The sequence below is a fragment of the Neophocaena asiaeorientalis genome, unplaced genomic scaffold (assembly GCF_003031525.2).
Source record: "Neophocaena asiaeorientalis asiaeorientalis breed wild unplaced genomic scaffold, Neophocaena_asiaeorientalis_V1.1 scaffold170, whole genome shotgun sequence".
In the NCBI taxonomy this organism is placed as follows: Eukaryota; Metazoa; Chordata; class Mammalia; order Artiodactyla; family Phocoenidae; genus Neophocaena; species Neophocaena asiaeorientalis.
The window spans coordinates 382874-406692 of NW_020172463.1; the positions used below are offsets into that span (position 1 = coordinate 382874).

General features: G+C 41.1%; 1 protein-coding gene across 1 annotated transcript in view; it reads left to right on the forward strand.

Annotated features, from left to right (window-relative positions):
• Positions 1-23819, forward strand: part of SLC26A5 (solute carrier family 26 member 5) — a 50905-nt gene that overhangs the window by 10754 nt on the left and 16332 nt on the right. The window contains exons 2-8 of the mRNA XM_024738104.1: positions 7095-7299; positions 9131-9270; positions 12843-12953; positions 14044-14210; positions 14758-14922; positions 16858-17010; positions 19693-19775. Coding sequence (XP_024593872.1) covers positions 7148-7299; positions 9131-9270; positions 12843-12953; positions 14044-14210; positions 14758-14922; positions 16858-17010; positions 19693-19775 — 971 coding nt within the window. The 5' untranslated portion in view covers positions 7095-7147. The remainder of the gene's footprint in view (positions 1-7094; positions 7300-9130; positions 9271-12842; positions 12954-14043; positions 14211-14757; positions 14923-16857; positions 17011-19692; positions 19776-23819) is intronic.

A 23819-nucleotide genomic window follows, 5' to 3' on the forward strand; every position in this document is an offset into this window, starting at 1 on the left:
GCATAGTCAACTTGCATGTTTCAACCAAACATATAAGTAGAGATTAAGTAGGTTTGTATTGGAACGAATGAATAAATGGAGACCCAAGGCCTCGAGAAATGGAGCAGGTGAAAGGAAATAAATGTGAGGTTTGTCTAAAAGGTAATAGTAATTATAAATAATAAATATTGAGTGCCTTATTCTAAGCGCTTCATAATTCTTACATGAAGCCTCAATGTAGCACTACTAGTACTGGCCAAGCAGATTGAGGAACATCCACGTAACAGCACAGTATGCAGCTGTTTAAAAACACAAGAAAGAGGAAACTTTTTTGTACTGATATGGAAAGATCACCAAGATATAGTAAGTGAAAAAAGCAAGGTGTAGAATGGGGTTAAGTCATGCTACCGTTTATAAGAAGAAGACCATATACCCATATCTGCTTATGTAGAAAATATCTCTGGAAAGACACACAGGAAACTGACACCATGATTGCCTCCCAGCCACGGAATGGCAGTGTAACTTCACTTTAATTCTTTTTGCACATGAATTTTTGAGCCTTGTGAATATGTCAGTGATTCAAAAAGACAATTAAATGAAAACAAAGGAAAACCATTATCCCCACTTACAAATGAACAACCCGAGGTTGAAGGAAATTAGGTACCCTCTCCACAGTAGTAATGGTCACACTTATTGAGCACTTACTGTGTGCCAGGCCCCGTGTAAGTACTTTAGAAACATTTTCTAATTTATTTTCACAGATATATAACGAGGTTTTATCTGAGTGGTATAGCTGAAGAATCGGAAGGAAACATATAATTTATTTTTCCAATCCAGGACATTCTGGAAGTAAGAATTACTCTGGGACAGCAAGCATAAGCCAGGACTTATGGTCACCCTATTTAGAGAGGTCAGGTAACTTGCTAGATGTCCTAGCAAGAGGGCAGTACCAGGACCGGAACTTAGATCTGTGTGATTTCACAGCCTATGCTCCAAACTTCCACTTATAGATAAACAAATGAAGGCTTACAAAAAACACATATGAGGTGCCAGTTCCAGTCTACAAACACAGTCTCTCCGAACCCAAAGCCTACCATACGGTGTTGCCTCTCTGGATACTAATCTAAGAATCCTTTGGCTGAGGAGGTAGGTGGTCTCCTCCTCAGGGGAGGTGGATAATTATAAAAGAAGAGGGAAAGGATGGGAAGAGCCCCAGGCTACATCCTCCAGCAACCTTGGCCCCCAACCCTCAAAAACACTCCGGGAGCATTCAGTCCGCAAGCTGCATGCCACTATGTGCTAGGTGTTCAGACAGTGGCCCTCCCCTCGTGGAGCTTACAATCTACATTCAGGACCAGTTTGCATGGATTTTGCATGGCCTTTCTACATATTGGGCCTCTTTAATTAATCAGTGGTTGTTAATAAGGAAAAGCAGGGAATTTATCTTGGTTATGCTAAAAGTCCCAGAAGTGTAGAAAAGAGGAAGCAGCTTTTTCAAATTGCTTTCAGGGAAAGGCTGGTAATGTCATAGGTGAATGAAAAATTATTTCTGGACTGTAATTCTTTTCTGGACTATAGTCTTACTCTGTGAGCTTTGAAAAATAGAGACTCCAGAATTACTAAATCAGAATTTCTAGAGGGCCTGGAAATCTGTGGTTTTTGACGCTCTCCATTGTGATTCCAATGTGCTTCCAAGTATGGGGACTCCTGGTCTAGTTGATCCTGTCATAACAGTATAGAATAGCTCAGATGATTGAGAGGCAGAACTAGGGCCAGACCCTGCCCCCAACCTCCAGTTTGGAACATCTTCCACAAAAGCATAGTGAATCTTCATAATTGTCAAGCAATTAATTCTTGCCTTTAGTTTGAAGTTTAAAATGTTGCTGCTGTTATAAATAAAAATGTAGTTTTACATTTTTATTTATAAATATCTGAGCCTTTTATATTTGATGACTATTTTGAATGGGAAACAAGGTTTGCATTCTGAGAATATTTTTGGATAAGTCAAGTGAGTGAAGATGAGCTCCTTTTCTCACAAAGTGAGGGAGTTAAATTGTATGATTTCCAAGATTACTTTCAGATCTAGAAATCTATGTTGAAAGGTGTTCTAAACTGTTTTTAAATCCCTTCTTTCATAGCTATGGAAAGCAGGGCTTGAATGTCTAGATCAATTTGCTTTTCTGTTATTAGTATTTTCGATGGAGGGCCTGCCAGAAGACTTGTCCCTTTGGGCCATCTGAGAGGTGACTTTTCTCATGTGAGGGTTTATGTACTTAGTCTTACAACTTGGTGATTTATAATTGCAATCAGCACACTTGAAGCTCATTATCTGTCAGATAAGCGTCTGGTCATTTGATCTCCTGCATTGGTCCCTTGGTTACTTTGCCTCTCTTCTTCTGATGAGGTGGTTATTGATAGCCTTCAAGGCTTTAATTATTTAATCATTGTGGTGAACATAAAAAGTTCCCCAATAGGACAGCCTTTCATTATAACATCCTCTTCTCCTTTACTCTTCTCAGCAGTCCTTTTCTTTCCCAGTTGAGACATCTTTGAACTGCCAAATATCTTAAGGAGGACATAGATTGTAGCCAGGGTCCTAAAACCTCAAAAATTTGAGAATCCCGTCTTTTCTCTGTCTCTTCCTGACCTACAGAGAGTTATTGTTGCAAGGTTTAGCAAAGAAAAATATAATACTCAGTTAAAGTTGGGATAAACAATAAATTTTTAATATAAGTATGCCCCATGCAAAATTTGGAACATACTTATACTAACCAACTATTTGTTGCTTATCTGACATTCAAATTTAATTGGACATCCTATATTTTATTTGGCAACACTGCAGAGAGTGCATACCCTAAGGCTTTCCTAAGTCCATCTAATGTTTTGGGGTCTAAATTCCTTTAATATTTGATCCTAATTTAATCCTTGAATGGAATGTTTGTAACAACTAAGACCTCAGTTTTATTCAGCATTTGCATGAAGTGTAGTGGATATTGCACTGCCCACCTACACGCAACTCCCTTTTGTTATGAGAATATACAAATAGAAATAAGACTTTGCTGGAGAAACCTGAGCTAGATAATTCTCTCTTTTGTAAGTTTTTATTAAATATTTCAAAGATACACATAAGCAAAGACAGTAATATAATGCATTGCACACAATTTATTTACACCCTATTCAGTTTTCTTCTTTTTGTTTGGTTGGTTGGGTAGGTAAATGTGAGTGTGTATACTGCCAGCCCCTAAGTCAGTGGTTTTGAACCTTGGCTGTGCATTTGAATCACTTGGAGAGCTTTTAAACTCTCAATCCCTGCCTGCCTCCCAGACCAATTAAATCAGAATCCCTGGCAGTAGAGTCAGGTGATTCCAGTGTGCAGCCAGGGCTGAGAACCAGTGCCCTGAATGAAAATGGCAAATGCAAAGAAACATTTTTTACTGGTAAATCATGTCCTTATATTTCATATTCCTCTTCAAAACTTATTTCATGGATTTTTCAGTAAGCATATTACATTATAGCATATTATATGTATTGTATTATAGCATAGCATATGTTATAAAGTTTACTTTTAAAAAAACTCATCTGGCTTTAATCATGTCACTGATTCATTATTAATTTTGGAAAAGCCTATAATTGGTTTTTGTTTTCAGATATTTCTTTGTGATTTTCCTATGTCTTTTTCATATGTATTTCTCTCTCTTAGGTTACAAAACAGTGGTTTTTTTCACTTTATCTGCTCATTAGAATCATCTTAGGATGCTCTAAAAAACGATGCCTGGGCCACACCTCCCCGAGGCCCTGCTCGGAGGCTCTGTGCTAATTGGTCTGGTGCAGAGCCCAGGCATTGCTGTTTCTCAAAAGCACCTGAGGAGATGCCGTGTTTAGGCAGAGTTGAAAGCCAGTATTTCTAAATATGTTAAATTCCTACCTAGCTGATCATCTGAATCTTGCTGGAGAAATTTAAAACTTACATATAATTGCCCTGCTTAATGAGGTAGAAATTATTTCCAGGTTTTGTGAGGGGGAGAAATGAGAAGATGATAAATGGCCTTCCGAGTAACAGGTGTAAATGAGGAATTCCTGTTGGGGGTGGCCAAAGGACTTTTGAGAATAAAGAGAAGGATCTCTAATATTTTAGAAATATTTTATTTCTTCTGCTACATTTCAGCCTAATCTATTATGTTACTCTGAAAACTTCAAAGAAGGTTGCCACTCAGGTACAGGGATGTGTGCTCACACCTACTCAGAGTAAGTGCCCACTGTCCGGGCCCCACCTATGGGACCCTAATTCAGGAGGTTCAGAGTGGGGCCAGACACCAGTCCTTTAAAACCTTCCCCAGGTGGTGAGAGGGCAGTTTTGGTCGCTACTGCCTTCTACAATAACACATCCCTAGACGTGGTCATCACATTTCATCCCATCGACAACTGGGCAAATTCATGTGGAGTAACAGTAAACTCAGTGGTAAAAGTAGGTTTTTGCAACAGGGATTCTTATTAAACCTCCCTCAGATCTACCTGGTCTTTTTCTCTTTGAGTGGCTATATCAAGAAAGAAGTTATCTTTCTAAAGTAGGACAGAAGACAACCAAGGAGGAGGTGTCCAGAAGCATAAATAATTAAAGTAAAATGTCAGAGCAGACTTAATCCTCTGTAATATGAAGTAACAGAGAGGGGGCGTGGCATACACTATCGACAACACGATGCACCAGTCCAAAGACTGTGTACGTTCATCAGTAAGACAAGGACTGAACTGGGTCCTGGGAATTCAGGGTATGGTATTGCCTCAAGGACTTTGCAATCTAGAAGAGGAGACCAATAATTATACAGTGGGAAGAAACAGAAAATTATACGAAGCAGCGAGTATAGACCGACATCACGGGGGATTACAGGTGAGAGGGGACTCAGGAAAGCAAAGGACAAAACCTGGCTTTTGAAAGATACAGTGATTAGGGTGTGGAGAAAGTGGAAGGAGAGTGAGGGGAAAGAAACAATTTCTTGTCAGAGTGAATGGAACTCTGGGCATGGGCACAGAGGCTTACAGCAGCATGGGAGGTTGCCTGACTTGCATATGGTTCTGTGATGCTGTTGTGTGACGTTCTGGAGGAGTTGGGGGCAGGGGGAGGGCAGAGTGGTGGTGTTGCTGTGTTTCAGACCCCACCTGCATACCTCAGCCCAGTCATTTTTGGGTATTATGATGAGTTCCTGGAATAATAAATAAAAAGTTAGATGAAAAGCCAACCCGCCTTGCTAACTGTAAAACAAAAGATGTACACTCTTACTTTGTCAGATTCTACTGCAGAATCCTCTTTCTCCAGGCTTATCTTTTCATATCATCCGTCCTGATACTTAGTTGCATTTGCTGCTCGAATTCCCTTTTATTCTAGACTTTAAAATTTTCAGCCTCCTTAGACTTAGGCATTTATTTTGCGTGATGTTTCCTGGTTGAAAACATGAACGTAATTTCAATTTGAATGTTAAGATTTCACCATAAGGGAATCGGATTGACCAGCGTCAATAATCCCCCGCCTTCACTCAGTCACCACACAGGCACCTAACCATTAACCCACGCTAACCCCCAACTCCTCTGCCCTTAACTTCCTTCAGTTAGGACTGATGGCTTTAGTTGTTGTGCGCTTAATTTTTATTATAAAATATATCATTCAGGGCTTCCCTGGTGGCGCACTGGTTGAGAGTCTGCCTGCCGACGCAGGAGACACGGGTTCGTGCCCCGGTCCAGGAAGATCCCACATGCCGTGGAGCGGCTGGGCCTGTGAGCCATGGCCACTGGGCCTGCGTGTCCGGAGCCTGTGCTCTGCAACGGGAGAGGCCACAACAGTGAGGCCCGCGTACCGCAAAAATAAATAAATAAATAAATAATAATAAAAAGTAAAATATATCATTCAAATTTACAGACAGAGTCGTGTATTAAACACCAGTGTACTTACCACATGACTTAGTCAAATCTTAACATTTTGCTCTTTTTGTGCCAGTTCTTTTTTTTACAAAGTGAACATTGCAGATTCGGTTAGTTGAAGCTCCCTATCTCTTCCGAGTCTCGTTCCCCTTTTCTCCAGAGGTAACAACATCCTGATCTTAGTGTTTGTCATTGACATGCATGCTTTTATACATTTACTACATATATGTGTGTACACAAACAACCTACATTATTGCTTGGTAAGGTTTTTAAACTTTGTTTAAATAATTGCATCCTTGAAGTACCCACCTGTGCCTTGCATTTTTATTGAAAATTACGTTTTTGAGATTTATTGATGATGACATACAGATTTAGTTCATTTTTTTAAATTACTGCATAGCGTTCAATTTATGACTATACAAAAATGTATGTTTTATTGCATATAGGTAGACATTTGGGTTTTTTTCCAACTTTTCACTGTCATAAAGCTGCAATTAACATCCTTATACACATTCCCATGTGCAGAAACATACTGGGTTTTTATTCCTTAATCATTTCTTTTACTCATATGAGTAGTATTCATTATGTAGATAGGTAGGTAGGTAGATAGATAGATATAAATACAGACATATCAGTCATCCTAATAGTCTTACACATGACAACACAATAAACTTTAAAATTATAACATTGCACTGATGTTTTCAACTTGTAGCTCTTGTGGAGACATAAGCCTCAGCTCTGAACCATAGAATAATTTAAGGAGTAACCAAATGTGAATACAGAATTGGAAAGGAGGCTTATGTACCTTCAAGAAACTTAGGGTCAATTTAAGCACTGATCTTGCTCCTTTTTCTTTTTCTTTGATGTGTAAATGGTTAGAGTCAGCCTGATTCCCTGTTCCCTTAATATTGACTTGGTGTCAACTTGCTGCAGTATTTAGCCACTGAAGTTAGCACAATCCTTTGTTTAAAGTATGCACACTACCCCCTCGTTGCCCTGGGAGAGACAACATGTTTTTTACTGACTTTGCTTTCCTTTCATTTATTAGTGCCTACTCTGTCCAGATCACTAGGTTAGATGCTCTGGGTGTCCAAAGATGAAGAGGTCCTCAGAAAAACTTGCACTAATACCGCCAAGAAGAGATGCATCGGGACGGTCATCAGTAGGATTTTGGCATCTGACAGAGTTTTTATTTTCTCCCTTAGTGAAACTCAGGAAATGCTCGTCTCCTGCTATTGATGAATAATTTCAGAGTACTATGGATCATGTTGAAGAAAGTGAAATCCTTGCAGCAACCCAGCGGTACTATGTGGAAAGACCTATCTTTAGTCATCCGGTCCTCCAGGAAAGACTGCACAAGAAGGACAAGATTTCGGAATCCATTGGGGATAAGCTGAAACAGGCATTCACGTATGTTGTTTCAACTTATTTCCTTTAATCTGTCATTCACTTATGAGAGAAGCAAGGTCAGATGTATAAAGAGAATCTGGCAATGTGGAGGAAAAAACAAATGGTGAGCACTCGTGATTTGCAGAGCTGTCCACACAGTTCATTCAGTGGTAGATATTTGATGGAACACAAGCTTCATTACATATTTCACCATATTTATTAAATTCCTTCTATGCTTTATGTCTGTATAAAGGTTTATATAAACAACCCACTTTCCAATTCTCCACCCACCTACATAATATCCACCTCTTCCATTTGTCTCTCAGGAATGTTCCAACCCCTCTTTTTCCCACTTGACTTCTACTCCATGTGGCAACACCCTAAATCTATGCATTTAAGTCCCCAGCCTAAGCTATCAAGGACACTCAGTGTCTTAGGACACTTACCATTCCCAGGCCAGCAACATGGCTATGTAATACATGTGTGCCTGACATGTGTACCTGATTGCACACCTGATTTTGCAAACCATCTGATTGCTGCCTCCTGAACCCTTGAGACCACAGCTTCATATAAGCTTCACAGTGACCCTGTGCTCTAGGTGTGACATCACGAGAGGTTGAAGGTATGTGCACTGGAGTCAGACTGTCTGAGTTTTGATCCCAGTCCCAGCCGCCCACCAGCTGTGCACTTGAGTTTCCTGCTTTGTAAAATGGGAATAGTAATTAGGGCTTACATCATCGAGTTCCTGGGGTTAAAACCTATTAATATATGCAAAGCGCAAGGCACATGGCAAGCACTATATAAATGCAACTGTTATTAATATCTCAATTTTCTAAACCAGGAGACTGCTATGAAATCTGGTTTGTTTCACTCAAATTCAGTGCTCTTGCCATAGTTGCCTGACATTTTGCTTCCCGTATCTTCCTGCGTCTAATTACCAGATACTCTTAACCACTAAAGGCACTGTATAAAATACCATGCATGCTGCAGTAATGCATTATCCTTTTAAATGGAATAAGTTGCTTCCTCATCACCAGGAGGACTTGAGGCTGTCATAGTGGTGATGGAACTCATCTGTCCATACTCTTACTCACTGATGTCTTTGATTATAGGCATAGACTGGCAAAAGGACTGGCTGAGGTCCAGAATATAGTCTGTGTATCAAAGTTAATTTAACCATCCAGGGATTAAATGCAAAGCCTTGGTTTTTTCAGCATGGTGTTCACCTAACCAAGATAACCAGACATAGACTTAGCTACAGTGCTCCCGTGACAAATGGTGTTTTGAGTTTACCTAATCAGAGACATATTCGTAAAGCTCATAATACCTGTGAAAATTTCCTTCATTTTATAAGGAAAGGGAAAACTAAGTGGGTAGATGCTGGTCATTGGTTCCACATCCAAGAGTTAACTCAATCAGTAAATAATTCCCCTACTTCACTTTACACCAACACAGGAAGCACATTAAGGGTTTCACCTGTTGAAATAATAGCTTCTGGGATATCTCAACTATTTTGAAGCTAATGTTTTTTTTCATGGTCAGTTGTAGAGCATTAGAGTGGAGACAATTCAGATGTTCCTATTTTTTTTTTTTTTTTTTTTTTTTATCCCCTGCATCGTCAGGCGGACCCACAACCACTGAGCCACCAGGGAAGCCCAGATGTTCCTATTTTTTAAAAATAATAATAATAATAAGCAGCTCTTCTTGTCTCTGACCTCTGCAGAGTAGAAGAGTCATCCTTGGCACCAGTTTTGAATTCTTCCTTACTGCTCCAAGATATGAGGAAGGGAAAATGCCTTGGTGTGAATTCTACAGAAATGGTCCTCATTTTATCTATTTTTTTGTCCTCCAGATGTACCCCTAAGAAAATACGAAATATCATTTACATGTTCCTCCCCATAACCAAGTGGTTGCCTGCATACAGATTCAAGGAGTATGTGTTGGGTGACATAGTCTCAGGCATAAGCACAGGTGTGCTGCAGCTTCCTCAAGGTCAGTAGAATATATTTCTTTCTTTCTGTCCTTCGCTACCATCTCCTCAAACAGTTGCTTGACCATTTTTCTGTTTAATTTCATCGTGATTGGAAATTCACAGTTTTTATCATTATAGTTCTAGTAACCTTCACCTGTTTAAAGGAATTCTCCAGAAATAAGCCTTTTAAATAACCTTTTAAAAGCCCCGGAGATATTAGTTGTAGAATGTGGTAATACTGTTTTACAGACCAGTACATGTAGGAGCTGGCTGGGCATTGCCTTTCTCTCGCCAAGTTAATCAGTCACTCCATGAGCATGTTGCTGAGGTTGTCCTTTTTTGTTGTTTTTTTTTGTTGTAAATTTTATTGAAGTATAGTTGATTTACAATGTTGTGTTTCTTTCAGGGGTTGTCCTTGTTCAGGTTCTTGATTTATAAGTCCATATTCTTACTACAAGGGACCATGATATACTGAATTCTTGTGCCTTTGTGTGATTTTATATGTGATATAAGAATTTAAGAAAACACTCATTGATTATTCATCTATTCACACACATTTATCAAGTATCTGCCTGGCCGTCCCCATCTTCATGGAACTAACTATCCAATCAGGGAAAGAAACATGAAGCACGTAACAGCACGCATCAGTTTTTAATTGCAAATGATGGTAAACACTGTGAAGGAAGATACAGGGCACTCTGACATGGTGATACTAGGGGGACCTAATTTAAGTAGGTAAGTCACAAAAACCTCTTTAAGAAGATGAGATTGAAGTGAGACCTGAAGGACAAGTAGCAGGGAGGTAAAGAATGAGAAGAAGTGCACTTCAGGAAGAAGTGATAGCATGTGTGAAGGCATTTAGCAGGAAGAGAATTGGGTGTTGGAAGAATTATGAGAGAGGCAGGGTGCTAGGAGTGTGGGGAGTGAGGGGCTGGAGCCTGGCAAGGCGAGCAGTGGCAGGTGTGCACAGCCTTGACGGGCCCCTTTGGATTTCGTTCTGAGCGCGGTAAAAGCTGTCAGCGTGCTTTTTTCAGTTGGGTATTTCTGGTAAGAGATCACTGAGACTGTCGTGTGGGGAATGGACTTGGCTGGCGAGAAGTCACCAGGATGAATGTAGGGAGAACAATTAGAGGTGACAGTGACTCAATGTGGTCAAAAGGTGATAATGGCTTGAACAGCCTCTAGGTAAGCTGGCAGAAAATCTGTTCCCTTCTCCAGTTGCCCAAAAACTAATTGCTGAACAATCCATTTGTAAAAAAAAATATATATATATATATTTTTCCCAGTGATCAGTTAGCTGAGTTTTTAATTTTCCAAGTGACTGAGTTATCGAATCTATTAAATCTGTTAAACAAAAGCCTTAAATCAGGTTTAGGACCATTCTCCACAACAATTTTGGCACCAACACCCCAAGGATAGAGAAAGGGGTATATTTAAAGGCAGAGGTGAGGGCAGGGGGAGGAGCAGACAGAGGCTCGGCATCTGGAGTGGGAAATAGGAGCTAGACCGACATTCAGTCAAGTTGGACTGACAGAGCCACAGGAAATGGCTGTAGTGAACGCATGTAAATGAATACGTCAAAGAAATCCTCAGAATTTAGCCTAGTTGGGTTTTCACTGAAGTGCCATTCCACAACTTTTTTTTGGACCTGTAGGCATTATGTAAACATCTACCCATTGAACTGTGAGCTCACAAAGGCTCTTCCTTGCCCTGTTCAGCTCCAAAGAGCCTGCAAGAACTTACAGCACAAGGCAGATGGTCACCTGTACCCAGAGAAAAGAGCTATAGTGACAAAGAATATTCTCAGAATTGAAATACATGAGTTTTCAGACTGAGAGCAACCATCGGGTACCCATCAGAATTCATGAAAAATTAACTTAAAACAAGACACACCATTGTAAAATATCAGAATACCAGGAATAAATAGAAGATCCCAAAACTTTCTAGAAAGGAAAAAAGTCACATAACCATGAAATCATAACCTAGAGGAATCTGAAAAAATAGGCATTACAGAAGGTCAACAGTTTATATCTACAACGATAAACCAAGAAGTAACAATGTGAACAGGTTATGTAGAACGGGTTTCTCAGCCTGTACCATGTACACTGGTGGGGGGGGGCATCCTGTGCATTGCAGGTTGGGTAGCAGCATCCCTGGCTTCTACCCACTAGATGCAGCAGCAGCCCCACTCCCAGGCTTGGTAATAAAAAATGTCTCCAGACATTGCCAGATATCCCCTGGGGGTGGGCAGAATCCTCTCATGTAGGAACTGCTGATTTAGAAAAATGGAGATAAATGGTAGAAAAACAGCTGAAAGAGTTAGAAGTGAGTGCTTCTGGGGAGTGGAACCTAGAGTAAGGCAGAAGAGTGCTGGCTTTTCCTCCCAGCCTCCCTAGTACTGCTTGGCTTTTTATACTATGGACGTGCATTTCTTTGCTAGAAATAAAAAATATTTTTAAATGCAACATTAAACTTACCATATTGTTACATATGAAATAGGGATGCTTTCCCAACTCTTCTTTTGCTAAAATGTTCTTATCCACAATATGACAATGCATTACATGAACTTTCTAGTTATTCCAGACACTTGGTGAGGCCCCAAAGCTGAGAACAAAGGGTGTTTATTGCTTACACGCTCTAAAGAGGGATTCCAGGCCATCCATGCAAAACGATGAGTGAATGACACACATGCTCTCTCCTTAGTGCATCACTCCAACAGGATGTAAGGGGACAAGAAGACTGATACTAGATTTGGAATGAGAATTTTTGAGAGAAAGGTGAAAAAAGCCCTATGCATTTCCCCTCCACCTAAAGTTAAGGAAGGAAGGAAGGACTGCAAGAGAATCACTTGGAGCACTGGACATGTGTCCCCTGGAGTTTGTGGGCACTATTGCCTAATTCTTGCAAAAAAAATAAATCTACAGGTGAAAGGGTGTGAACTGCCTATGACAGCAAAATGAAGAGGACCCCTCCTGTGGGCATGGCCTGCACTTGCACAGTTTACTGGGGTAAAGCATCAGATAACTGGGCACCCTGGGAGGTAACCTGGCTTGGCTCATTTGAAAGGCACCTGCCCAGAAGTCTGCCTACAAGATGAGCAGCTGCCAGCAGAAAGAACCTGGAGGAGGTGTAAGAACTGGAACCTGTAAGGGGCCTAGGTCGTTGGGGGCGGCATTACATCGGCCAGGGAATAGTACAGTGGGTGTTCCTCACTGCAAATGGGTCTCCAGAGAACCCTGAAAACACCCCATTGGAGAAACAGCTGGCATTTGGGCATCAACACCAGATTACAACTGCACCAGTCAAGTAAGACTTTCTGCCGTTATGTAATTTGGGAAAGAATAAAGCAGAAAAAAATCCACCCCTGGCAAAGAGGAGATGACAAGGAAAACTGTCTCAGCCTGGACTCTCTGAACACAAATATAGGATTCCATGTAAGAGTGGGATGGAAGGGTGGGTATGTTAAAACACATCTGCTTAAATTAACATGATTTTCACTTGTTCATCATAGATAAAGAACCAAGAGAAAAACACACATAGCCCTCTGTTTTCTAATGAGCTCCCCGTTTCTGTTTGGTTTTTTATCCCACAGGTTTAGCCTTTGCAATGTTGGCAGCTGTGCCTCCGGTGTTTGGCCTGTACTCTTCATTTTACCCCGTTATCATGTATTGTTTTTTTGGAACCTCCAGACACATATCCATAGGTAAACCTTACAGTTGATATTTTAGTACCTTTCCTTTTGAATTTCCAAGCTTTGCAGTGTGCCAAAGAAACAGCATGTTTGTTATTAGGACATCTGCTTAGTAACAACTTTTGTTACTGTATACCCAGTAGGTGCTTTTAAAGAATACACTCCCCCTCAAGATTTCTAGAACTAACAGCTTTCTCATAATCTGGGCATAATAGAAAAAGACAATTTTCTTGTGTAAAAAGAGCAGTTGTTGAAATCTGTGAAATAAGTGCTTGAGTTCATAATACAATTTGCCTGCATCTCTTTTTTTTCCTCTGTTTTATTAGTGATACTGCAAGTTCCTAATTACTATGCATATAATGCATTTTCATCTTATTTTAGGCACTGAATTGTACTTGGTTTCTCTTTAGTGTATTTAGGATCAGATTTATATGGATTTCATATAGTGTTGATGCTGCCTGAGGCTGCCACCAGCCAACACACCCAAGGTCTCAGCTGTCCGTTGCTGGGTAACACATACCCCCCCCACACAAGTTTAGCAGCTAAAAACAACCACCATTTGATTATCTCTCACAGTTCCTGTGGGTCAGGATTTGGGAAGGGCTCATCTGGGCAGTTTAGGCTCAGCGTCTCTCAAGCAGTTAAGAGTCAGGTGGGAGCTAGAGCCAGAGCAGCTACAGGAAGGCTGGACTCCCCCTCCCTCTCTTCTTACCTCCCGCCCTCGCCCTCTCTCCATGTGGTCCTGACTGGGGCTTTCTTGCCTGTAGGGCTGCAGCACAAGCGAGCAGTACAGCTCTCAGGTGGAAGCCGCATCACCTGTTGTTACCTGGCCGCAGCAGTCACGCAGTATCACTTCTGCTGCATTCTTTTGATTACTATCATGTCACAAGTCCACCCAGATTCAAGGAGAGAGGAATTAGACCACCTCTTCATGGGGAAATGTCAGGGTTCTAGAAGAGTGTGTGGGATGGAAGATTTTGTCACAGTGCAGTGTTATTTCAAGGAGGATTTATTGACCTCACCTGTGTCTCCTGGGGTACTGGAAACAACCACATCAGACACACTGAACATAATTTCCCTGATTAATGCTTCCTTATTTCAGGTCCATTTGCAGTTATTAGCCTGATGATAGGCGGCGTGGCTGTTCGATTAGTACCAGATGATATAGTCATTCCAGGAGGAGTAAACGCAACCAACAGTACGGAGGCAAGAGATGCTTTGAGAGTGAAAGTCGCCATGTCTGTGACCTTACTTACAGGAATCATTCAGGTAAGACTCACAGATGTGGAAATGGGCTCTCATTTGCTCATTTAATAAATATTTGTTGAGCACACTTGGCTGGTCTGCATGGTGGATAGGGTCAACCAGCAAAACTCCAGAGCTCAGGGTTCATAGCTCAGGAACACCGGTCCCACTGCATGCCTTACTTAAATTGATACTGAATAGGAACTAGCTAGCTTCAGTTGGATACTGTAGAGATTCCAAAAGCAAGACTAGTTTGAAGCTTGGGATGGGTTAGTAATGGGAAGAGGGCCTGGAAGGAGCAGGAAGTGACATGACTAAGCCTACCCCCACTTCTGAGGGACAGAGAGAGTACGGGGGTGCCCATTGCTCCGTGGGGCTCCAGGCCCTTCCAAACCTTCCGTTGTTTTATGCATAACCAGTGATTGATTTATTAGCTACTTACTTGCTGCAGGTGCAAGTTTGTAGTGTTAGAAAATGGTCCAGAAAGAACTTTTTAATGTTTTCTGTTGGTTTTAACTTCCTGACCTATCATGTGATTTATTTGTTTCTTTGTCATTAAAAAAAAAAAAAGTTTTGCCTAGGTGTCTGTAGGTTTGGATTTGTGGCCATATATCTCACGGAGCCCCTGGTCCGTGGGTTTACCACTGCGGCAGCTGTGCATGTCTTCACCTCCATGTTAAAATACCTGTTTGGAGTTAAAACAAAGCGGTACAGTGGGATCTTTTCAGTGGTGTATGTAAGTAAGCAACTTCCTGACTTACTGGTACTTGTTTTCCCTTCTTTATTTTTCCCCCTTCTCTTCAGTATCTCTTTTACCTTCAAGGCTCACTTTTCTTATTTCCAAGAATTTCAATAAAGTGGAGAAGATTTAGTTATTCTAAGGCTTTTCTGAGAAGAGCACTACAAGGAAAATTAAACCTTAAAGTCTCATTTCTTTAATATATGATACTATCTACCTCACAAGGAATTTTTTGGTTAGGTCTTTTTAAAATATTTATTTATTTATTCGGCTGTGCTGGGTCTTAGTTGCGGCATGCAGGATCTAGTTCCTTGACCAGGGATCCAACCCGGGCCCCCTGCATTGGGAGCACGGAGTCTTAACCACTGGACCACCAGGGAAGTCCCTGGTTAGGTCTTTATTTGGTTATTTCACCTTGACTCTAGTTAGCTAAAGAAACAGCTTTTTTCTCAAGACAAATTAGATTATCTTTGGGAACTAGCAAATAATTTAAAGGCATTATGGGATAATAGATCTCTCTCAAAAACTGCTTACTCAAGCAGGCAAAAAAATAAGTCTGTAAAGGATCTCTTGTGTAACTATCACAATTAACCAGTTTAATAAAATAGACATAGATCCCTCTACCCAACTCAGAGAAAATATAAATTATTTGCAAGCACGTAGGTAACAATGGTAATAACTGATCACGTTGAGAGTGGTCACGTAAAACTGATCACAAATTCTAAAACTGCAGTGTTGTTTCACATGGTGCAGTAGATTAGCAATCAATAACTAAATATAGCTTTAAAACCCCCATACATTTGGAAACCAAAAACATATTTTTAAATAACCCATGGATAAAGAGGAAGTTATGAAAATTATTAAAACCAAATGACAGTGTAAGTACTACATACCAGAACTGAGATGCTGCTAAAGCTATCCTTGGAATGAGAGATCTGTAGCCTTTGGAGGTATTGATGTGTCAGACACTGTGTTAGGCAGAGCAGTGAGTTTATGGTCCAATGGGAAGACAAATAGTAAACTGCTAATCACATAAATATGTAATTAAGTACAAATTGTGTTAAGTGCTATGAAGAAAAACTCAGGCTGCTCTGAAAGTTGAATAGAGAGAGCTTTAGATTAGCGGTCTAGGAAAGTCGCTTTGAGGAAGTAACAGTTAAATTGAGTCCTTCATTGATTAGAATGGAGTCCAGCTGTGGGAGCATTCCCTAAATAACTAAATTATTCGTTTCCTGTAATAGCTGGTAACATGCTTCTTACTCTGAGAGTTCTCAAAATGCCTTGTCACAAAGGAAATAGAACAGACAAGCATAATAGAGAATGCTCCTAGGCATTGATAGGAAAAGTGTGTAGCCTGGGCTCGGTGGTAACCTACTTTTCCAGGGTCCAGATAAGTACTGACTGCATTTGGGGTGCCGAGACTGCAGCCTTAGGAGAAAATTAAGCGGCTTTCTTCTCTAACTTTCCTGGGCTTCTTTCCAAGCTTCAGCCACTCTCTTCCCTTCAAAGCTCACCTGATTCGTCTTTCATCTGCTAACAGTGATTTCTCTCCCTCTTTCAGCTCCTAAAAGCTTTTGTATGTATTTACCTATGGATTTTTTTTGCTGATATTACCCCTAATCCTTTCCTAATGCTCAGGACTCAGCTTCAGGGTTACTTTTCTGAATTTTACAATTCTACATTGAGATGTTAGCGTAGCAAAGAACACTGTAATATAAGATTGTCAGGTAAGGATTACAACTACCAAGTTGTATGACTGGGTAAAAATGACTCCTAATTGGTGAAAGCTGCAGAGAGAGAGACTTCAGCCTGAGAACCTTTAGCTAGAAATGTCCGCTAATGGGATGGCTGGTGTGAATTAGAGCACTAGACTGTCTCTGTCTATTCAGGGGCTCTTGCTTGATGTAACATCCAGTGTTCACTGTGTTACAGAGTACAGTTGCTGTGTTGCAGAATGTTAAAAACCTCAACGTGTGTTCCCTAGGCGTTGGGCTGATGGTCTTTGGTTTGCTGCTGGGTGGCAAGGAGTTTAATGAGAGATTTAAAGAGAAATTGCCAGCGCCCATCCCCTTAGAGTTCTTTGCGGTAAGTCAGCTTCCAGCAGCATACGCCTACCTATTTCTGTGCGGGGTTTAGAAGTGGACCCGGGAGGAGGAGACTTGACCTCTTTCCTCTCACTTCTGCCAAGAGAAGGTTGGAATTTGTCAAGGGGAACTTTTACAAGTACACTGACAGAAAAAGAAAAGCATTAACGCAGAGTCATGGATGATTTTTAAAATATAGCTGACGTCTGTCCATAAAAATGTGAATGTAAATTATCTTTGAGTGAAATTATGGAGATTTTTCTTTTTCAAAGTTTTTATTGTCTAATTGTTTTATAATGAACATATAAACTTTAATAACCTGAGAAAAGTAAGCTGTTTCCATTCTGAAAAGAGCAAATGACAAAGGTTCCCAAACTTTCTTGGTTCCTGGCACTCCTAGGCCAAAAGAAAGGCCTAAGTAATAGTTCCATTTACTAAGTAGTAAGGTCCAAACAACTTCATACATATTTATGTCTAACAACTTAAGAACTGTTTGTAAAAATAATGCACATAAAATATATTTTATCACATTCTTAAATCACCACAGTAATTTATTAATGAATGCGTGTGGCGGCTGGTGGGCACTTCACAATCCCTCAAACCTGGGAATCAGATGGACACCACTACCATCATTTCCTGTTCACTTTGATTTTTGCATGGTACCTGCTTTTTTATCACAGTGACCACTGAATGCCCAGCTTTGCAAACATGTGGTGTGACTGAAAGGAATGTAGTAGGAACTAATATCGAAACTGTGAACTACCTCAAACTAGAAGTTTGCATGGTGTCTGACACGTGTCACTGTTTTCCTTGAAAGTCATGTCCCACAGTGTCCTGGTGAGTTCTCCTTGGGAGCCTGGAGCACTTTGGTGTATGTTTTTTTTTTTGTTTTTTTAACATCTTTATTGGAGTATAATTGCTTTACAATGGTGTGTTAGTTTCTGCTTTATAACAAAGTGAATCAGTTATACATATACATATGTTCCCATATCTCTTCCCTCTTGCATCTGGTGTATAGTTTGGGAGCCACAAGGAGAAGAAATAAAAAGTATAGGTGTCTGATCCAGAGCTAGCTAAAAGTTCCAACCACAAAAACCACTGGCTCGTATAGCTCACAAAGAAGCCAGGCCCTTTGACGCTTTTCCTTGCTTTCATCTTGTCTATACCCGAATTGGACTGTCTCTCACTGTTTTAAGACCTGTTCTCTCATTGGGGTTGGGCCCAGAGTTCCTGTTTCCTCTTGGAGAACAGCAAGAGGTTCTCAGCTGCTTCGCATGGCAGTGGAGAAAGGCAAGCCCTAATCATGAAATAAATGATGAAGACTGACTTTCCTGGCTTGGGATCCTAGTTTTGTCCACTTTCCAGATTCCCTTTAAAGGTTCCTTCATGTTTTCCAGGGCAATGGTTCTCCAGAATTCTATCATTATAATTGTGGTTGAACCTGTTTTTTGTTTTTTGGGTTTTTTTTTTTAACTTCTTATCTGTATGCTCCTCAGAGCAAGGGAGAGGGAAGCTGTACTGGAAGACTTGGGACAGAATCTTCATGACTCTCTTTAAACATACAGTTCCTTTCTTATCGTAAAATTGTTTGGGGTTCTGCATTCTGTTTCACAATGCATCTGTTTGTGTTGGTAGGAAAGCTTTGGTTTCAATTTATTTATCACTGCATAAAGGTGATGCTCCAGGAACTTGAGCCATGTGTATCCTGTGGATTTGAATTTTCTGGGCACTCCCCCAGTTTGCGATGCACAACGGATGTAATTAAGGGTGACAGACATTGCAACCAACAAAGAAGGGGCATTTCATCATAGCGGCCGGAAGCAGCCACGCCCTTGGACCCTTGGACTGCTGTGTCTGATAACGAGCTTACCTTCTTCTTGGTTCCCTGCAGCAGCCCCCTGTGGTGGGGGTCTGGCTCCCTTCCCTGGCCAGCCCTATGCCTTCGCACCTGGATAACCCACTCAGAAAGTTCTACAAGCAGTGGTTCTTTGGGATGAAGAAAGTTGCTGTCTCTCCTTCCGTTATTTTTCTCTTCTTGTAGCTCACTAAGGCTCGTACTTTACACACAGACTGAATCTGTGCCCCGACAATCCAGGCAACCTTATGTACAAGGACACTCCGTGATGGGCGGTTTCACCCTGACCCTGACTTGGCAACAGACATGGGAGAAGATAGCCATGGGGTGCTGGTGGAGGCCTCTAACCACCTTGGTGCTGCTGTCCTGGAAACAAGAGTCCATAGGAAGATTGTGCAGTAGATCCAAACCTACATGTTATAATGATACACTGTCACTGTACCACCCTCACAATACATATTTCATGTCCTTTATTTGTGCCACCTTGGCCAGAGCCTCATTTTCCCTGCCCCAAAGGCAAAGCCAACTCCTGAAAGGTTTTATGGTTTCTTTGTTTGTAGCCAACTAGCCAAATGCCTCAGGATGGAACAGAACAAAGTAAAGAGAAAAGAATTCCAGGCCACAAGGAGACTGTAGAGTCCATTTTAATTTTGTGGAGAAGGGTCATTAGGAGAAGTTAGAATTGCTGGAAGCTAACTATAATTCTTTTTTTAAAAAACCGAGAAAGTGAGAATAGATTTGGCTTGGCTAACAAGTTCTTTGAAGCTTATTTTTGTGGTGTTTGAATGTTCATTTCTAAAGGTACGTTTGGTTTTGTGTCTGTTTCAGGTGGTTATGGGAACTGGCATTTCAGCTGGGTTTAGCCTGCATGAATCGTACAATGTGGATGTCGTTGGGACACTTCCTCTGGGGTAGGAAAATAGTTTCAAGTAACCGTGTGACTTGAATAATCAAGGGATCTATTATTGCTTCTAACTCCTGCTTTAGTATTACAATGAACAATCTTTTTTTTTTTCCTACATATCAAATAGCTGAGGGTTTGGGGGGGTTTGAGTTTGGTTTTTTTGGCTGTGTGTGTGGGGGGGGGGTGGCTTATTGTGGTTAAGAAAAAAATAACATAAAACTTAACCATTTTAACCATTCATAAGTGTACAGTCCAGTAGCGTTAAGCGTATTCACGTTGTGAAACAGATCTCCAGAACTTTTTCATCTTGCAAATCTGAAACTATACCATTAAACAATAACTCTCCATTCTCCTTTCCCTCCATCCCCTACTTTCTCTCTCTATGAATCCGAGTACTCTAGTACTCCGAGTACTCTAGTACTTTGGGTCTTCGTTGCACTGGCTTATTTCATTTAGCATAATACCAACGTTCATCCATGTTGTAGCATGTGACAGGATTTCCCTCCTCTTTAAAGCAGAATAAAATTCCACCTTATGTATATACCACATTTTGTCTATGCATTCATCTGTTGGTGGACATTTGGGTTGCTTCCACCTCTTAGCTATTGTGAATAACCCTGCTTTCAGTTCTTTTGGATATATACATAGACGTGGGACTGCTGGATGATATGGTAGTCTGCTTTAACTTTTTGAGGAACCTCCATAATGTTCTTGAAAGTGGTTGCACCATTTTACAGTCCTACCAACAAATGGTATGTGGGTTTTCGTTTTGTTCTGTTTCCTATTCAGCATTTATCGGTTTTTTAGATCTCTTCCTGGGTGGCTTTGGAGCTAAAAGCAAAACGGCCTAAATCTAGCCTGCCACTTAGTAGCTTTGTGACCTTGGGCAAGTCACTTATCCTCTCAAAGCCTCAGTTTCCTCCTCTGCTAGGTAAGCATGGTAATTGACAACTATCTCAAGAGCAGTTGTGAGAGTTACAGGAGAAAATGTGTCTAAAGCAGCCAGTGTAGCATTTGGCATGCACAGCGCACGTTCAAGACATGTTAATTGAAAGTTCTGTGGCTCATTATTTCAATCAGGTTTCTAGTTTTAAATCATATATTACTTCTTTGCTTCATCTGTTTTTCTTGTACCTAATTCTACATTTTAAAATTTTTACTATTATTTTTATATTTGAAGGAGAGAGAGTGACTGCGAGCCTCTCCTGGTCTCACTCTGTCCCTCTCTGATACTCTGGCTATCTCTGTACCGCTCTGCGTGTCTCTGTCTTTCTGTTCCTGGTACTGTCTCTTTCTTGCCACTCTGTTCTCTCTTTCCAAAAGAAGAGTTAGACATTTGCCCAGATGCTGGACATTGACAGGACCTGGTATATTCCATCAGGCCTTGCCCCTGGAACCACCTAAGAATCTCCAGGGAAGCACAGGCAGCAGGAGTTGCTTTTTAAGCCAAAGTTCAGAAGCCTGCATTCAACTTCAGCGAACTGCTGTCATAAACGTGTTACTTATGATTCAATGTAAAGGTATAACACAGTGATAACCCTTGTTTTTCTATTTGCACTTATAATTTTTTAAGTACTTTTATACCCACCATGTCAGTCGATGCTCACAATTACACTGTTGATATATGTTATCTTCATTTAGCAGAGAAGAAAGTTCATTTATTCCTATTTATTCAGCGTATGTTTATTGAGTGCCTGTTATGTGCCAGGGACACAGCAGTTAAAAACAAAAGTGAACATGCAAGCATAAAAGCCTTTGGTCTCATGGAACTTATATTCTACTAGGAGAGATAGACAATACATCAATAGTGAGACATGCTATGAAGACAAGGGAAGCCAGGTAAGAGATAGGAGGGGCTGGGGTTGCTGTTTTAGGTAGGGTATCAAGGAAGGTGACATTTGAGAGACGTGAGTGAAGTTTGGTATGTCCCAGCCTGGACCCAGAACTCAATCTTCTGATACCCAGTTGTGTGATCTTTCCATTACCTCACACCTGGCTCACTAACATAATTCGTCATGTGATAAACATGTGTCTTTGGATCCAGTAGATAACCCTATTCAATAACTAATCACAAATAGTCTACATGTGAATTTTCACGCTTAGATTTCTCCTTTTAAAAATTCACATGCCACCATCATTCCTACCTAATACCTTCCTTTCCCTATTGCATTATACCCAAATATGTTGCTTTCCCTCTACGTATGAGAGCTAAACTTTTTTTTGTTAATAAATTTATTTATTTAATTTATTTATTTTTGGCTGTGTTGGGTCTTCGTTGCTGCACACAGGCTTTCTCTAGTTGCGGCGAGCGGGGGCTACTTCTGCATTGCAGTGCACGGGCTACTCGTTGCAGTGGCTTCTCTTGTTGCGGAGCACGGGCTTCAGTAGTTGTGGCACGCAGGCTCTAGGAGAGCTAAACATTTTTTTAAAAACTAAGAACATTTTACCTTTTTGAAACTTGGCTTCCCAGAAACCTTATCTTTCTGGAACTTTGCCCAAAACCAGGCAGGCAACCAATAATGCCTCCCTGACTTCCTATCTGTATACAGTCATACTGCTTCAGTGATCTGTGAGTCTCACTGCCGAAGAACAGTGGCTTATAACAACGTCCGTTTATCTGCTCGCAGTTTGTCAGTGTAGGTGGGGCTCAGCTGAGTGGTTGTCTCCCTTGGGGTCTCTCAGGCAGCTGCAGACTCTGAAGGGGTGACCAGGGCTGGAGGATCCAAGAAGGCCTCGCTCACATGTCTGACAGCTCAGCTGCAGTGGCTGGAACAGCTGAGGGCTGGCTGGCATCTTCTCTCCATACGGGTCTCCAGCAGGGTAGCCAGGTTCTTTAGGTGTCAGCTCAGGGCAACAGGACAGAAAAGCAGAAGCTGCCAGGCTGCTTACAACGCTCATGCAACATCACTCCCACCACATTCTGTTGGCCAAAGCAAATCACGAGGCCAGCCCAGATTCAACCAGAGGGGAAACAGACCACATCTAGATAGGGGAGCAGCACACAGAAATATGCGAGGAATTGGTGGTGGTATTTGGAAACAAACTACCACACTTATCTGCGCGCGCACACACACACACACACACACACACACACCCCGTAAATATATAATACAGTGTCCAGACAGTGACAGCTGACTGTTAGAGATCCCACTCACGGCAATATATCATGTTCCTTGGTTTACTTCTCTTCACTCATTGCAGCATACATTCTTTTCTCATATTCTTATTCCTTAGACCCAAACCTGCTGCCAGGCCTTCTCTCCTAGTTAGTGTTTATGTAGCAAAGTGCAAGGAAAAGACAGTGAGTTCTATAGGCAGACCCCCTGCGTCTGATTCCCTGCTCCCTCTTCAGCAGATTACTTAACATCTGCAAGCATCCATTTTTTCATGTATAAATTAGGGTAATAATGGCACCCATCTAAAAGGATTGTTGTGAGGGCAAATGAGATGACATATATCAAGCATGTAGCACATAATCTAGGCTTAACATATGTTAGGTTCCTTTGCTCCCCTCCCTTTCCCTTACCTCAGAACCTGAGACAGCCCCTTTGTCACTGTGATATGACACAGTATGAGAAATAGTGTGGAGAGACGGGTTCTTTGTGGTTTTTGTTGTACTAAATAGATGAGCTGTTTGACCTCGGACAAGTTACTTGACCTCACTATGCCTCATTTTCCTCATCTGTAAAATGGGGATTATAATGGTACCTAGCTCACAGTGCTGTTGGAGATAGATAAACACAGAACCTGGTACAAGAGGAAGCACCTAATGAACGACTGTGACAGTAATAATATTTTACATCAATTAATTGATATTGTTATTTAGCCCAGTGCCTTGAATTGGAGCAGGTGCCTTTGAAAACCTCTCTTACCCCTTCCCCCATACCATTCTGGGGAACACCTATTCTGTTCTTTTAGGACAAAGGTTCCAAACTATAAGAATGGACCACAAAAATTAGGTTCCCCATTGGGGAGCTCCAGGAGCCACGCTTTTGGCCCCTCCAGATTCCTAAGATTCCCAGATGTGACCCAAGGAGTATAATCTGCTGCT